The 15,553-nt window shown below is 37.1% G+C and overlaps 1 protein-coding gene across 1 annotated transcript in view; it reads right to left on the bottom strand.

The window, feature by feature from the left end:
- The window catches only part of EPS15L1 (epidermal growth factor receptor pathway substrate 15-like 1), a 35,594-nt gene that overhangs the window by 7,786 nt on the left and 12,255 nt on the right, over positions 1-15,553 (bottom strand). Inside the window, exons 17-22 of the mRNA XM_010288393.1 lie at positions 13,756-13,882; positions 13,583-13,633; positions 13,037-13,173; positions 11,890-11,950; positions 11,434-11,516; positions 9,860-9,992 (exon numbers count right to left, since the gene is read on the bottom strand). Coding sequence (XP_010286695.1) covers positions 9,860-9,992; positions 11,434-11,516; positions 11,890-11,950; positions 13,037-13,173; positions 13,583-13,633; positions 13,756-13,882 — 592 coding nt within the window. The remainder of the gene's footprint in view (positions 1-9,859; positions 9,993-11,433; positions 11,517-11,889; positions 11,951-13,036; positions 13,174-13,582; positions 13,634-13,755; positions 13,883-15,553) is intronic.

Raw genomic sequence — 15,553 nt, 5'->3', positions numbered from 1 at the left:
GAGCGTCTGGGTTTCTCGTGCTTCATCTTCACAACAGATCATAAAGAATAACTTTGCTGTAGAGGAAATGTCATCATGAATACTGGAGTTACTGCTAATAATATTGAAAATTTTCATTTTACTTTGAGCGCCATTCTCCTCATTTTGTTTTCGTTTTTTTGGGGTTTTTTTTAGCGTTAAAGAACAGTGGAGGGCTTTAGTTTTGTTATTTTGAAAAAAAGGTAAAGGAGGGAAACCGTTATAAAATCAGGCTTATTTTCTGCAGAACAATTTTAAGGGCAGTGCCCATGCTGAGTACACCAATCCTGGCACTCACGACAGAGTCCTCAACGAGCCCTCTTTCACTACACTTTGTACGTTGCTTATAGTTTGTTTTATCGTGCCGCACTCAGCAAACATGGTTTTGAGGCCTGGCAGAAGTTTGTTTGGTTCAGTTAGATGTTCAAATTTACTCATCTATTGGCCACAAATTAGTAATAACGACACCAGAATTACCGTTCTGACATCCTTGCTGGCTTACACGAAGTGTGAAACTCCTAGTGCACTAAGGGTATGGTTAAGCACATGAAGATTTTTGTATTCCCATGTTTAGTATGTCAAGAATGTGGGTAACGTATTTCAGTAATGTAAAGCAAAAATACCCAAACCACATTAAAAAGTCACCAACTGAACTGAAGGACATTGGTAAAATTGTAATATTGCAAAACAGACTCTTAGTAGTAACTGAGATTGCATTAACCTTATATTCACTGGAGATTAAAAAATGCTACATTTTTACACGATACCGATCATCGTTTTTGAGGTATGGCAGTACGAAAGTTCAGGCAAACAGTTGTAACCCTTACTTACTAGATTTTTCTGCTAATAGTTTCAGGGGAAAAAAGTTCAGAAAAAAGCAAAACAGGTCCTATTCTGAAACCACAGCAGTTTCAGCAGTTACCCAAGTGGTGCACCCAAACCACACCGAGGACTCACTTCAGCAAAAAGAGCTGATGAACAAAATGGTTTACCACAGCAAATGCTGTTAACTTATAGTGAACTCCACCCATACGAAGGGTTTATCTAATTTCATACCCCACAGCAAACTTTAGGGTTGAGATCTATAGTTCAAGGCAAATATAATCTTATTGGTAAGATGCAATTACAGAATTTGTCTTACTGAATTCCAAGATATTGACAATGAAACAATAGAGTGAAATATTTATAGTTTTCTCTATGTTTCAACAATGGTCCTAACTTTCTGCTTAGAAGAGTATCTTACTGAATTACGAGAAGCAGCATGTATTCATGTGTTTGAAGACTGGATTATGCATGCTCACAAGCAAACAGGGCAGAGTTGAGATGACATGACTTCAAACTTTCACTGAACTCCTGTCCAGGAAACTTTCTAAAGTGAAAAACATGCTTTAAGAAGTCAGAGTTGTGCTACACAGGATAAGCAATGATAATGTGAGTTAAGTCCATAGCTGCGATTGTATTTTAACATATAATACCAGGGTTCCTACCTCTCACAGCTTTTATATGGCAGAGGAAGTGTTAAAAACTTCAGAGACAGTGCAGTACGTACGGTGCCTCCCAGCACATCCTTCTCTTGGCACTTTACCAAATTTATGTATCATTCCTAACTTACTCAACATGTTTTTCACCGCACCGTTAAATTATCCAGCAGAGTAAAACTTTCATAAACTGAACTTTAGGAACTTACAGAAAAATTATTACTAGCTTTCAAAATATACTTGAAGGTTAGTTAAATTAAAACCAATTTTCTACAGGACACTCAAAAGTATTTGTCCTCAACCGGGGCTATTGCTGCACTGTATTTCAAACTCAGCTGTTTGGCGAAAAAGTTCTTTGCACAAAATCACAATATATATTTTTAGTAACAGGAGGAAGAATTTTTCCTATGCAAAAAACCCCTCAAAACTGCTTTTGCTTAATATTTGCAAAATTCGCACCTTAAGCAAACCTGTAACTCTGAAAACCTTAGCTTAAGAAAAATATTCTGAAAACTACAAACTTCTTGAAAGATGAAGTTAGAGAAATCGTTACACATTCAGCGTAACAATCTGTTCTGAAACAGATTCTGAACAACCTCTTGCAACAATCGGTACTGAAATATCTTTACTGTGAGAGATCAGCATAAACAACAGAATCAGAACGTGAATGGAATTTTTAGTTTGTGGCTGGGCAGGTGCTCCACCCATGAGTCATTTATCCTACTCAACAAGGGATGCTTGGGTTCTAGTGCAACCGTCAGGTCTTCTAGAAGGCATGAAAAATAAAAAAAGTTTTGCTGTCAGTCACAGACTTTGAGGCTGAATTTTTCACTCTTGGCTGCAGATGAGGAAAAAAAACGTAAAAGGTAAACAGGCACTATGCTATTCGTGAGTAACTTTGGGTACTCAAGAACCTCTGAGGAAACAGGTGTGTGGTACCACTCAGAAATAAACATAATATTCATGTACTCCTGTGATCACGCAATGAATAAAGAACAAAATCTATATTCTCCTCTAGACCAAATGACTGATCCCCACAACTTGAATATGCCCGTGCAAATAAATGCAAGGGAATTATTTTAGGGTTTTTTCTGATTGTTTAATACAATGCTTTTGTACATAATTCCTGATCACATCTATTATACCTAACAGGTCTTCTTTCTTCTTAAAGTTATCTCACAAAATATATAGAACAGATTTCTATGCAAATTTGTATCCTGGGGACAACGTACATGGTGCAGATCAAAAAGAAATGGCCACAAAAACACGATGTGCTTAAACACTAAGTATTCGTAAGACATAATTTTCTTTCAAGAAATGAAATCAGTAAATGCACACAACAAAGCATTCAGGCTTTGGTTTGCGTGGTGTTTAAGCAAGATACTGAACACTGCGGCTTAATTTTCATCTAAGACACTGAAAACACGGCACAGGCACATAAACACTACTGAAACCATTTATATGTCCAATTCAAAAACTAGCGAAGACGTGTGCTCTTTTTTCCCCTCACTGACAACTGTCAGTATGAGGTCAATGTGAACTAACAGTGCTCTTTTACTACTTTATAGGTGAAAAATACATCTAAAATGGTAAAAACAGTCAAACCATAAAATGCCTTAAATTTAGAGAAGTGACACATATCAAAAAGAACTATATTTATCTTTGACATAAAGGAGGAGGAAGCATCAAATACAAAGGAAGACAGCAGCAGAACAGGGCTGTACAAACATCGCCGCTCCGTGAGCTGCTTGCACTGCCCTTCTGATTCGTGCAAGCATAGTGCTGGCTGACAGCATTAAGCATCTGATTATGCACACAGGCACCTAAAATGGTTCAGGGGTACAAAAAGCGTCCCACAGAGTGAATCTAGCTCAAAAGCTTCTAGTCAGACAATCCTGGCCCAGGTAAGCCTGGAATGTGTGTGCATACCCCATCTGGGTATCCACCCAGTAAAGCTCTGAAGTCAAACTGCCTTCAGAATATTTTCTTAATCATGAGCACTGAAGTGGCAAATCTATCTTAATTTTACCTTCCAAGGTCCATGCACCAGAGGCACAGAATAGAAAGCTGCTCTGTGAGTTGGCTGTTAATTTTTCTTGCACTTCTAGCTTCTTTGAGGCTCACAACAACCTTCTCCAGCAACTGCACTTGTGAGGAAAGGGCAAAGCACCCTCACCCAAAACTATTATTTCTGTAGATGGTGGATCAGAACATGTATCACAGCTAAAAGTCTTCAGATTAGTTAAATAAAATATTAAAATCCTGAAGATCTTAACAGATCTCTAACAGATCTTAAAGCCCTGACCCCTTTTCATTTTTTTTAAGCGATCAAAAGGTTCAGATATCATTTCTCTTTATCTGCCAACAGGCAAGACGAAAAAAATAGGACTTGATCAGTCAGATTTTGTTTAAGTCAGTAGGGCTTTTTCTGACTGCGTCAGTGGGACAGCAAAATACACCCACCATTTTGCAATTCGTGATTTGGTGAAAATACTGAATGCTAACACCTTGGCTGGTTAAATTTGTTATCAATAACATCAATATTATTAGTTTGTAATAATTTCTAGTCACTCATGTTAAATACTGTGCAAACCTTTGTGCTTGCACTGAGGTCTTCTGAGGCTCCACACAAGGATTAGGATCATACCTCCTAATTCAAGGGCTGGCTGGTTAGTCCCCTAGTCTGTCTTCTTAAGACTTTTTCCAATATTTTGACATTTCAAAAACACTACCAGTCATAAAACCAATGTGAGAACGGAATCAAATTCCTTAACTCAAAGACAGAGATGTTAACCACTAACCTCTGAAACGTCAACTTATAAATTCAGTTGTGATCATACATCAGAGCTACAAAGAATAAATGGATGAAAAAACAAAATCAAAAGCTCTTCGACAAAATTACTGTGTGCAGTCTGGAATGGTAACTTCCCCATATAATTTATTTTAATACCTGTATTTCAAATAGCAGCTACATAAATGCACTAAGTTCTTTCTTACATGGGATGAATTCACAGAATCACAGAATGGTAGGGGTTGGAAGGGACCATCTGGTCCAACCCCCCTGCCAAGGCAGGATGACCTATTAATCCTTTGAATTCCAAGTCACATGATATTTTTCTGCTATTTATGCATTTGTATCCCAAAGAAAAACTGAATTTTAAAAAGTACGTTAGCACTGAAGAAGTTCACTATTAATACAATAACCACCACCTCTATTAGTCACTAATATACAATACATTTAGTATAAATCACATTTATACAGGCTAAAAAAAGCTATAGTGATGAAAATAATTGGTTTTATCAAATAATCACTGCAAGAAGAAAGCACACTGAAACGGGAAAATACGTTTTTGTCCTGCATTTTTAGGACTTTTATATTCTTTCAAGGTTAAAAAGGTCAAAACCACTATAAGCAAGCAATAAAAATTTAGACGAGGTTGAAGGTTACACACTGGTTAGTGGTGAAGGTTCTTCCACTAATATCACTGGTTAACAGTACTGTTATAACCGCAATGTGGAATGCATGGTGCTGCATTTAAAGGAAGTGGTAAGGGTGGGGCAAAAGCAGTAGGTCCCACGATCAAAGCACTAGAGCATTGAATTTTACTTATAACCCAATCACTGACACCCACACAGCAACTTCCTGTACTTTAAAAAAAAAAAGAAAAGAGAAAAAAAAATCTGTTTCTCTCTTTTTGTAATCAACAACTTTTACCTAGAAACTAGTTAGCGGTGGACTCTGACTGATTTCAATCTGCAGCTCATGGCAGAAAACATAATAGTTAATCTGTGAGAACCTACAAAAACCATTTTAACTGTCAGGTTTCAGTGTATCAGCTCTTTCAGGCTTTATTCATAATTACTCAAAAGTCCTACAAAACCCAAGAACTGCTCTAAGAAATATAAAGCGACCAGAAGTTCAGTAGTGCTAAACACTACAGTTAATCCTCCATGACAGAAAATACAATGTGCTTATGAATCTACAAAACTTAGCTTATGTTTTAGGACAGCTTAAGAAAATAATTTGCACTAGAATTTAGATCCCTGTCACAAGGCACCTTTGCTTAAGTATGTCAAAATACACTACTATTACTTTTGTTAATGTAAGTAATTAAAGCTGTCTTGTTTTCCATGTATCATAGCCCATTACGAAGAGCACAGGCTTGTTGGTATCTGGATAATTTTTTGGTGCTTTTTGAGCATTATTCAAGATACAGCATCAATAAATACAGAAAACCTTCTACTTCTCTCCAAGGAAACCTTCAGGTTCTCCAGTACCACCTGGTGAACATCAAATTACTTCAGCCAAGTCCCAGGGGATCTGTACGAAACCTAATGTCCATTAGGAACTTCATGGACTATGAACGCATTCCTGAAGAGAAAGAACATGCACATACTCCCTTGGTGATTTTTGTTAGAACAGTCTAGTCAGAAGAGCTAAAGAGCTTTTTCTTAGCTGATCTTCCTCAGCCTAAAAAGAGAACCTTAGACCAGGTAAAGGACAGAGATACTGATTTTTCAAATCTTTGCATGGAACAGATATGTTGGAGCTTCAATGTACACTGGTATCCAAGCTTGCTGCTTCTGAAACACCTTCTCCATATCATCCTCTATTTTTAATCTCTGATTCATTAGTCCTCCTCCAATTTTCTTTAAAGATTCTGCACTTTACCTTTAAATAGTTATATTGAAAAAACACAATAGAGTATTTAATCAGAATATACGAAATTTCTCTTGGACCAAGCAAGAATCAGTTTAAGACTCTGTAACATCTAAAAGATCTTGAAAGACGTCGGTTCAAAAGGAAGTGAGAAAGAAGGAAAATGATTTATGAAGAACAAAACAAGCATAAGCCTGAGATACAACTTTAAGGAAATAATCTCATGATTGTCATCCCCTCTCTTAACCTTAGTTTTTGAGAAGGGAAAGATATGGATCTTAAGGGTGTCTAATCCATGCCACGCAGTAAGTGTTTGCCTATCCTTGCCAGATAGTAACAACCACAGACAGCCGTGAACTGAGGTATCTGCTAATACAGTCAGCAGATCATAACTGATTCTCAATGTCCAAGCTTTGGGAAAAAAAAAAAAACAAGTATCAACTAAAATCAAACCAACCAGCCAAAACAATGAGCCAACTTTCACTTCACAAGCAGCCAGCAAACAGGTCAGGATTTGTAAGGCCAGACAATGACTGCCCATGGCAACCCTGCTACTGGCAAAGCTGGCGGCAGCAGCAGCAAAGTTCCCTTGAGCGTGGTATGAAGACTGTCTCCAGAGTCTTTAGATGAGAGCAGCTAATCTGAACTACATATTCCTTTTACAGGTTTTTCCAGGTACATCTGAAGGCCTTTTGATCTGACCTTCACCAAATGGTAAAGAGAGGCTATGGCTGAAGTGCTTCCCTGGCCCCATGTTCAGTTCCAAAGGTTTGCTCTGCCTTTTGTCAACGTGAAGAAACGAGCCCTGACGCACAGCTCCTCATTCATCTGGACAAAAAACACAGACACGTGGGCAAGAAGGGACTGTGGCACACTTTGGCCACACCCTGATCATCCAGGACACCCTGCAATACCTCGATGGAGCGACCAGACAATGCTTGAATGTCACAGAACTCCTAAAACCCTGCATCTAGAAAAGCACTCAATCAAGAACAATCCCTGGTGGATTTTGCTAGCTTCCCCTAGCTTTCAATGCTCTGCAAAAACTTTTATTAGCATTTTCTACTTGACTGTACAGTCTTGAGGACAAGTAAAGCTTTAGATCAGATCTTCATTGCACCTGCCTAACAAAATGCAAGTAAACCACACAAATACTTTTCAATATTAAGAATCCCCTCCAACAGAAAGAACAGTTTTACTGAAAAGACTATGAACTGGGAACAGAAAGGTTCCAAACTACACATTTGCCTGGTAATAGCTAGCATTTATTCATCCTTCAGCAAGATCTTTATCACCTACTTGTTTTTTAATTAAACAGACCAATGAGGAACGTAAGAAACAACGGAAGTTTCTTGTCTGTTTGTTTTCTGAGCAGCGTTCCCATTTCTAACACACACTTGTACGCCTGTATCTCTTGCTAGAATCACAGTATATTACTATATAATTTCTCATGCTTTAAGTAACCACTGAAGATTGCCTTAGTTGTGGAAGGAAGGGAGGAGTATAACTGCATAAGCACATGAGGCTCCTTTGCTTTAAAAAAAACCCTGCTTTGTTTCCTCCTTAGTCTATTTTATCATAACAACATTTGCTTTTGGTAGAGCAGCGGAACCATACAAATATTGTGTGTCCCAAGAACAGGGGAAGGTACACTTTTAAACAAATTTTTTAGAAGACTGATTAAAGGCTGAGTGCACACATCTAAGATCAAAACAAATTAATTAAAGCTAAATGCTAAAATGGAGCTTTTAGCTAAAAGCTCCAAAATTATGTACAGAAGAGGGAACAAAGAGACATAAATCCAAAAAAAACCCCATGTAGGTGAGTCAATCCTGCAGCACGTATTTCTCATCTTTGCTGCTGCTATTACACTGTATTGCTAGGAATGATGTAAGTGTATTTAGTATTTGTTTGACTCATTCAACTTTATACAGGCCCTTTAAACACTGAATTATTTTATGTAGATATTTCTTAAAAAGATGGCCACTTACATATTTTCCTTGAAAATCAAATAAAGAAAAACAACATTGTTCACAATGGCAAATAAGATTACCTTCAGCTTTTGTATTTCTGTTTTTATTCATTTGTGTCCTATTAGCTGACATTTGTCAACATTACATATTACAGGGTTTTTTTAATTACCAAAGGCTCTTTAGTATCTCAATAGCAGAAACTACTTACACAAAGCAAGCACAGAACAGACCGCTTCAAGAACTTTTCCACAATCCTAGAGCATTTGACAAGTTTTCATCAATACTCACCTACACAGAACCTCATCATTTGATGTCAGAGTTTAGTGTGCATCATCATCTCTTGAGCAACAAAATCATAGTGGTAGGAACAAACTACTGCTGCTGCACTGGCCTGCTTGTAAGTCTACTGCATTAAATAATATTTTCCAAACTTTGGATCAGTCTATGGGATAGTTAATGACATCTTCAGGATAACCACTTTTCACATTACCCAAGGAGCTAGTTCTAGCATAACTGTTTTGCAAAACCAGCCAGGTCAACAATACCCGTTATAAACAGGATGGGTGCAGGGTGCACGTTTTGCTCCAAAATGCAACAGCAGAAAGGCAGACAAGCCACATATTTAAACAAGCAGACATTGATAATACATCTGTTTTCTCTGTATTATGCTTCCTAACACTGTTTGTGAATACATGAGAACACTAGATGTCGACCCACACGTTTGATGCAAAATTATGCGCCTATTCATAATCAGAATCCAGCTTTTTTTTTTGTAGCCAACTAAACGTTCACTCCCAGTATTAACTGAACTATACCACTGTTCTTAAAAGGAGACTTGAAACTAACAGCTCTAAGTGGCTTCAGTTCTTAAAACAGTTTCACTGGTATCTGAATATTTTGAAAGCTAACTCTAGGGAGGGTGAACAAGTAGAAGTTGAATCTCCATTAAAAAAAGATCTTATTTTCAATTCAGGAGATTCATACATCTCTAAGAATTTCCATACATAATGGACTTGAAGCAGGAACAAGACATATATTCAGAAAGTATTTTATATTTTACTAATGCAGCAATGTGTGAATGCAAGAATGATCATACCTGGACAGGTCAGGACAGGTCTATCTAGCCCTGTACCCCATTCTTGTTAGTACTGAGTTAGTACCTTTCTTCTCAGGAAGAACATCAAAACAAGGTAAAGATACAGCCATACTTCAGACTACCTTGCAGACATTCAGCAACGCAGGAGCCAATGAGAGTACTTTGGCTTTTGGTAGACCCTGTTGCCCCCATTGGATTTTTCTTCTAAGAATTATCTAGTTCTTTCTTAAGCTCATTTAAACTTTTCTGCATTCACCATATTCCTTGGAGGGAAAAAACAAAACCCTCCAAAATTTAGAGTACTGAATAAAATCAAACCTCTTTGTTTATTTTGAAGGTGTCATTTACTAATCTCATTTGTTGTCTACTTGGAAAGACAAATTTTCTTCCCCATTTCTCCTTGCCACAAGTGATTTTACGGATCTGTCATATCACTCCCTAATCAGTTGTTTTCCAATCTGAAGAATTCCAGTCTGGTTTACTGAAAATTTCTGCTAATTTACTAATAATATTATACCTTCCTCCATGGTTGAAATGTAAGATAATGCGATAGAAGACTAATAACTTGCCCTTATGTCAAATAATATACGGAAAGTTGTGGGGACTGGCTCATAAAAAAAGAAAACCTCCTTACCACTGGGTGGCTTGGGTCGTGGAGGGACATTTTTCTTCGGTGGTAACGCTGGTGTGTCTGATTTGCTTTTGAAAGGGTCATCTGAGAATCCCACCCCTCCAAAAGAGGAGGCGAAGGGGTCTGAAGCTACTGACTACATGAGAAAAAAAGAAAAGAAAAAGAATCTAAGCACATTGTACAACATTTGTTGTTTCATGAAGGCTACAAGTTAACTCAAGTAAAAGCATTAACTTAAAAAAATGAGGACAGATTTACAGAATTATGTCAGTGGTGTAAGAGGATAACACCCACTGACAGAAGTGCTAGGATTTCATTAACATTCAAAAAGTACTTATGCTCTTAATCAATTAATTAATTCTAGAACTTTTAGTCCTAGCAAAAAGCCGATGAAAAAAATAAAAGGAAGTAAAACTCTACTATTTGGCAATGAACAATCATGCTGCAGTCTGGCCTCCACTCTGATATAAACAGAGCCATGACAGAAACTGGAAAAACATGGCAGACTGCAGAATAGATAGCTTTTCTCCAAGCTTTCTTAAGTTACACACATCTATTTGTCTTTTTTATAAAAGCTCAGGGAGAATTCCAAAAACATATTTTTTAATGTTTCCTATATTCAGCTGGCTCTTGTGAAGGACACTCCTATTAGTTAAAAAAAAAAGCACAAAAAATTATACCATGCAGAGAAATTTATCATCCTGAAACGAAGAAAGAGGAATTTCATAAGCAAAGCTAAAGCTTGCAGTTGGACCCTCGCTAGAACTTGTAACACAAGCCAAACACATCAATATTTGCAAAGACTGTTGCCACCTAGTGGAGAGCTAAAACTGTCACAAAAATCAGTATGAAAATTTAGAAAAAATACACAAGAAGTTTAATTAGTCAAAGTGATATGATGATCTATTTTCTAGTTAACATTTACTCTGCAATGTTCAAATGTTATTGTGGAACTAAGCATAAAAACTTGTGCATCTGATGTCAACTGTGAATTCCAAACTCCATCTCAGAAAGCTAACAGCAGTGACTGATGCAGATGAGGAGTTAAGGACCAAGTTCTATTTGAAATACCCTATATACTCCGTTTATACCAAGAAACGAAGGAAAGAGCAATTCTGTTAACAGCTATGAAATGTCAGCACACCATGTTTTCCACCTTCCTCTGGTTCCCTGGACTCGTGGAGAAGCTCAAGAACAAGTCAGGATACTACGAGAGAGGAAGTATCCAAGAAGCAGACTTCAGAACTGAGAAGAAGGTTGGACACTGAAATACATGAATATCTGGAACAACTACCTTTTCTTACAAGTAACAACTAGAAGTTATTCCTTTTGCTCCTCTGGTATTTGAAAATGCTTGTGAAAAGTTATTTATCCCTGCTGAATCTACCAGTCTTGGTAAGACTTTGTCATACCTGAGATCGATGGAAAATGCTTTGCTAAGTAACAGGTGAGGTTGATTGGAAAACAATTAACAAAAGTGGGTTGTCAGCTGGAAAGTTACAATCATATCACAGTCTTAAAAAAAGTATCTGTACATAAATTTTCAAAAGGACAGTTGCTTTCCTTGTAACCTTTACCTTTGACATCTGACTGAAGTCCGCAAATCCCTCACCACTACTGAAAGCACCACTTCCAAATGGATCTAGTGTTCCAAATGGATCTGAAAAAGATACAGAGGAGGGGAAGAGTTATTTAAAATAATACTTAAGAATTACAAAGAATGCTTGGTGACAATGAAGTACAAAACTAGGCAGGTGATGAAAAAACACTTGCATTTTTCCTTGCATGAGATGTTAAAAGAGAATTCCATAAAACAATAGGTTTTCTACCAGCTGTTTGGAAGGGAAAAACAAAAGAAAAAGAGTGAAGCATATCGTGTACGTGAAGACTTAATCTTCGTAATCTGTGATAGGAACACAATGATATTTGCCAACAGTTCACAAGACTCTTTATTCTCAAATTTTACATTTGATTCTTCTTTCATAAAGAGCTACCTCCTTATTCATCTTCATGAGAAAATTTTTTCTTCTTACCTGGACCTTTTGAAGAGATACTGGAAGACGTAAAAGGGTCACTGCTTTCAAAAGGGTCAGGCTAAATAAGAACAGATGTATATAATTATTGTTCTGCTGTACCGTGCACCTGTCTTTTTATGCGTATCAAAATCTCTTGCTTTAAGACAAATTATTTCCCATTTCAGATCACTCTGTGCAGTGGACATATAATAGGATAAAATTGACCAATTATATGAATGTTGCATTATTAGTGCATTTGGCTATTGATAGCGTTGAACAAAACACCAAGTACCTACGAGCAAAACACACTGAAGTGAAAAGCGTATCACACTGAAATACAAGCAATAGTAGTTACCAAGGCAAAATAAGAAGTTACACCCAAAGTTCTCAGTCTTTAAGCAACAGAGATTAAATATTGAAGTCAGGCATTTACATTATCATTAATTCAGAGTCTGTATATCGCTTCTTTTTAAATAGATGGTGTTTACAGTTGCTCTCCAGCTTGAAAAGTCTGCTGTTATCTGAGTACAAACCTATGTTGTACTAGGTTTAAACTAACCTCTCACTGACTGATACTGCAATACCGTTCTAACACTTGGGTGGCAATAGTCAATGAATGCCATAAGTGTGAGGGAAAGGATTAATTAAAACAAAAATAATAAAAAAAAAATAAATCCACCCCCCCCCAAACCAACCACACACATACACCTAAGGACAGCTTAAGAACTGTGACTGTACATTTGACAAACGTGTTCTGTGCAGTCCTTCCACTGCGTTGGCTCTAGTGTCTGTTGGTGGCTCGGTAATCCTTTAGCCAGATAGTTCCTCGACCTAATTCACTATGTGACTGCCCAAATAGAAACATCGATGGAGTGGAGGTAATGGTGTGAATGAGGGGTGCTGGAGGGCTGGAACACCCAACAGAAAAAAAAAAAAATCCACCTAACTGCACCTTCATGGTGAATATACATCATTATCATGGAACTGGAAAGAATAAACTGCTGATTGCCTTAACAATCCATACTTCAATTTTAAGAATAAAATTAATGATATTTCATCAGTTAGGAGAAAAGTATTTAGTGATATTTTGTTCCTTTTTGCTTTCAGACAATAAACTTGTGGATAGTAAAGAAATCTGTTATGTGTAGATTTAAAAATTACTAACCTTTGAGGGTAAAGTGGGGGGTTTCGTGAATGGATCTGAGGTAAATGGGTCACTCTTCACCTGTTTCTTGAAGAAATCCTCAGGGGCAGAACTACGAAATGGGTCACTTTCCTTAAACGGGTCACCTCCAAAGGGATCTAGGAGGAGTATTAGAAGGTAAATAGAATGTAGCACCTAGTGTGTCCATAATGAACCATTCTGTATTTGACCTTGTACTCACTGAGGTAATTTTTCTTATGAACACACATAATGATTTGTTACATCTGATAAACTTCCAGATACCTCTCTAGACAGGGTATTAACTAGAGTCTTAACATAGTATTAACTATGTACTATTGACCAAGTACATGTTTATATTAAGCTTACGGAATTCTAATAAAGTCTCATGCATGTTATGAACATATTGATGCTGAATGCACACGCTCTCAGGTTTCTAAGTTCCCACATGCAAACCAAAAACCTGAAGTCAGGGAAACCTTGGAAATGTTTGTGTTTGGCTACAAATTGTTTTTATCACATCTGTCCTGTCATCAAAAGGGCTATTACCTGCTGAAGCAGGTGGTTGTTCTGCAAAAGGATCATGCTGGAATGGGTCACCTATGCAGAATAGAAAAATCATTTGTTTTATCCACTATTTAGCAAGATGATAAAAGTTTGTGAAAAAATCATTTACTCAACAATTGGTCTTCAAGGTCTCAGGTAAGCCACTGGTCACTTACTGCCTTTGAAAGGGTCTGCTCCCTTAAATGGATCAGATTTGAAAGGATCTTCTGACTGGAATGGGTCTGTGTGCAATTCTTGTGTATTATTGGTAAACATCAAGGCTTTATTCTTAAATGGATCATCCTAAAAATTAAGAGGAGAAACATTACAGCAACTTACCATGATTAAAATGCTCAGTTACCCATTTAGGTGAAATTCTATGGTATCTTGGTTCCTGTTTAATCTTAAAAATGACTTCCTAAAGAACCTTCTGAATAAGTGGCTTCTAAGCAGAATTACAGAGCAGGAAAAAAAAGTAGCCTGAGGGTACACAGAACATCAAAAGATAGTGATATGTATGACAATAAAAAGTTAAACTGTTTCTCATATTAATATATTCAGTTCTCAAATACTTAAATAACAAAACCAAACCTCCAACCATTAGGCTATCAAAACATCCTTCTCTCCCAGCTATTCTACAGCTCAACTTCAGGTAAGACAGTTATTTAAAAGGATAGGATACACAAAAAATTCGTGGACTGCAAATACAAGACCTTACTAATGAGTAGTCATACTGAAGATTGCTTCTTGTCAACTTGAACTTAAAGCTTCAAGTGCAGATTTCACATTACACAGCACTACACGGCAGGAAGTGAGTTACCCCAGTGTTTTGACAAGAGAGGTCTGTCAGCGGAGGGCAACCTTATAGCTTTGCCAAGTTACAAAAACATCCAGTATGAACAAGTAGCAAACTAAAGTTATAAAACCTCTTCATGGCATTTGTTTGCATCTCATACCCCTGTCTTTGTCTGTTTTGGGTCTCTTTGATGAAACCAGTCCTTGCCACAGTAGCCATATGTGCATACAGCACCTCTACAACAGAGCTCCATTGACAATCAAAGCCATTCAGCTCTAAGAAATATCTACTAACAACTATCCACTTACGCTGCCTCCAGCACCAGAAAGATACTGGATTTCTTTCTTCCCTTTACAAGATTCAAATGAAGAAGTCTTAATGAATACTTTTCAGAAGAACAGGGAGGGAGGTGGGGAGAGGAGGAAGGAAGAGTTAAGAAACAGGAAAGGGACACAATGGTTTTAAAAATTTACTATGAACGTCTACTGGAGTTTTCTTCCAGTAAGCGATTCTTAGGTTTTGCAAATAAGAGAAACGTCTGGAAGTTTCCACTGGAACTGAAACATAATGTTTATGCAAGCCATGCAAGCACAGAAACTAAGCACTAAAGTGTTTTAAGATCATGTGTCTCAATGTATTGTTGTTTTTAATCTACATTTTTCTTCTTTCAAGCATTTTGTCTTCACAGACAAAGCATAAAGCAGGGCATAAAGGTAGCACGTCTGCTGAATATTTAACACCACACTATACACAAAAGATATTTAACTTCATACTAAACCCATCGTAAATACTGTGCTTACAAGGATTCTGGAAAATGTGTTTTCCTAATGAGGAAGCACCAAGTAGATGTGCAAGTAGAATCAAGCAAATATGCGACTTTTATATTTAAAGCAAAGAAATAGCCTTCAAAATTGAAAAATCTCGTGATTTACAGCAATTTATTAACTATCCAAACCAACAATAGATACTCAGAAGAAATTGACCGGAAAAATCTTTAAGAACCTGAAGGATCTTACGAATTGGGAAAAATACTGATTAAAAAAGCATAATAAATGAGATAAATGATGCTGGAATTGTTTAAGCAGAAGAAAGCTATTATGTATTTTGGGAGGGGAACATGTTTTTTATTGGCATCTGTAATAAACATAGCTCACCACAAAGGAGAAATTTGCATAGCT

The sequence above is a fragment of the Phaethon lepturus genome, unplaced genomic scaffold (assembly GCF_000687285.1).
Source record: "Phaethon lepturus isolate BGI_N335 unplaced genomic scaffold, ASM68728v1 scaffold20710, whole genome shotgun sequence".
NCBI classification, from domain to species: domain Eukaryota; kingdom Metazoa; phylum Chordata; class Aves; order Phaethontiformes; family Phaethontidae; genus Phaethon; species Phaethon lepturus.
The sequence above is the reverse complement of the archived record's forward strand: the minus strand, read 5'-3'. Positions and strand labels throughout refer to the sequence as shown.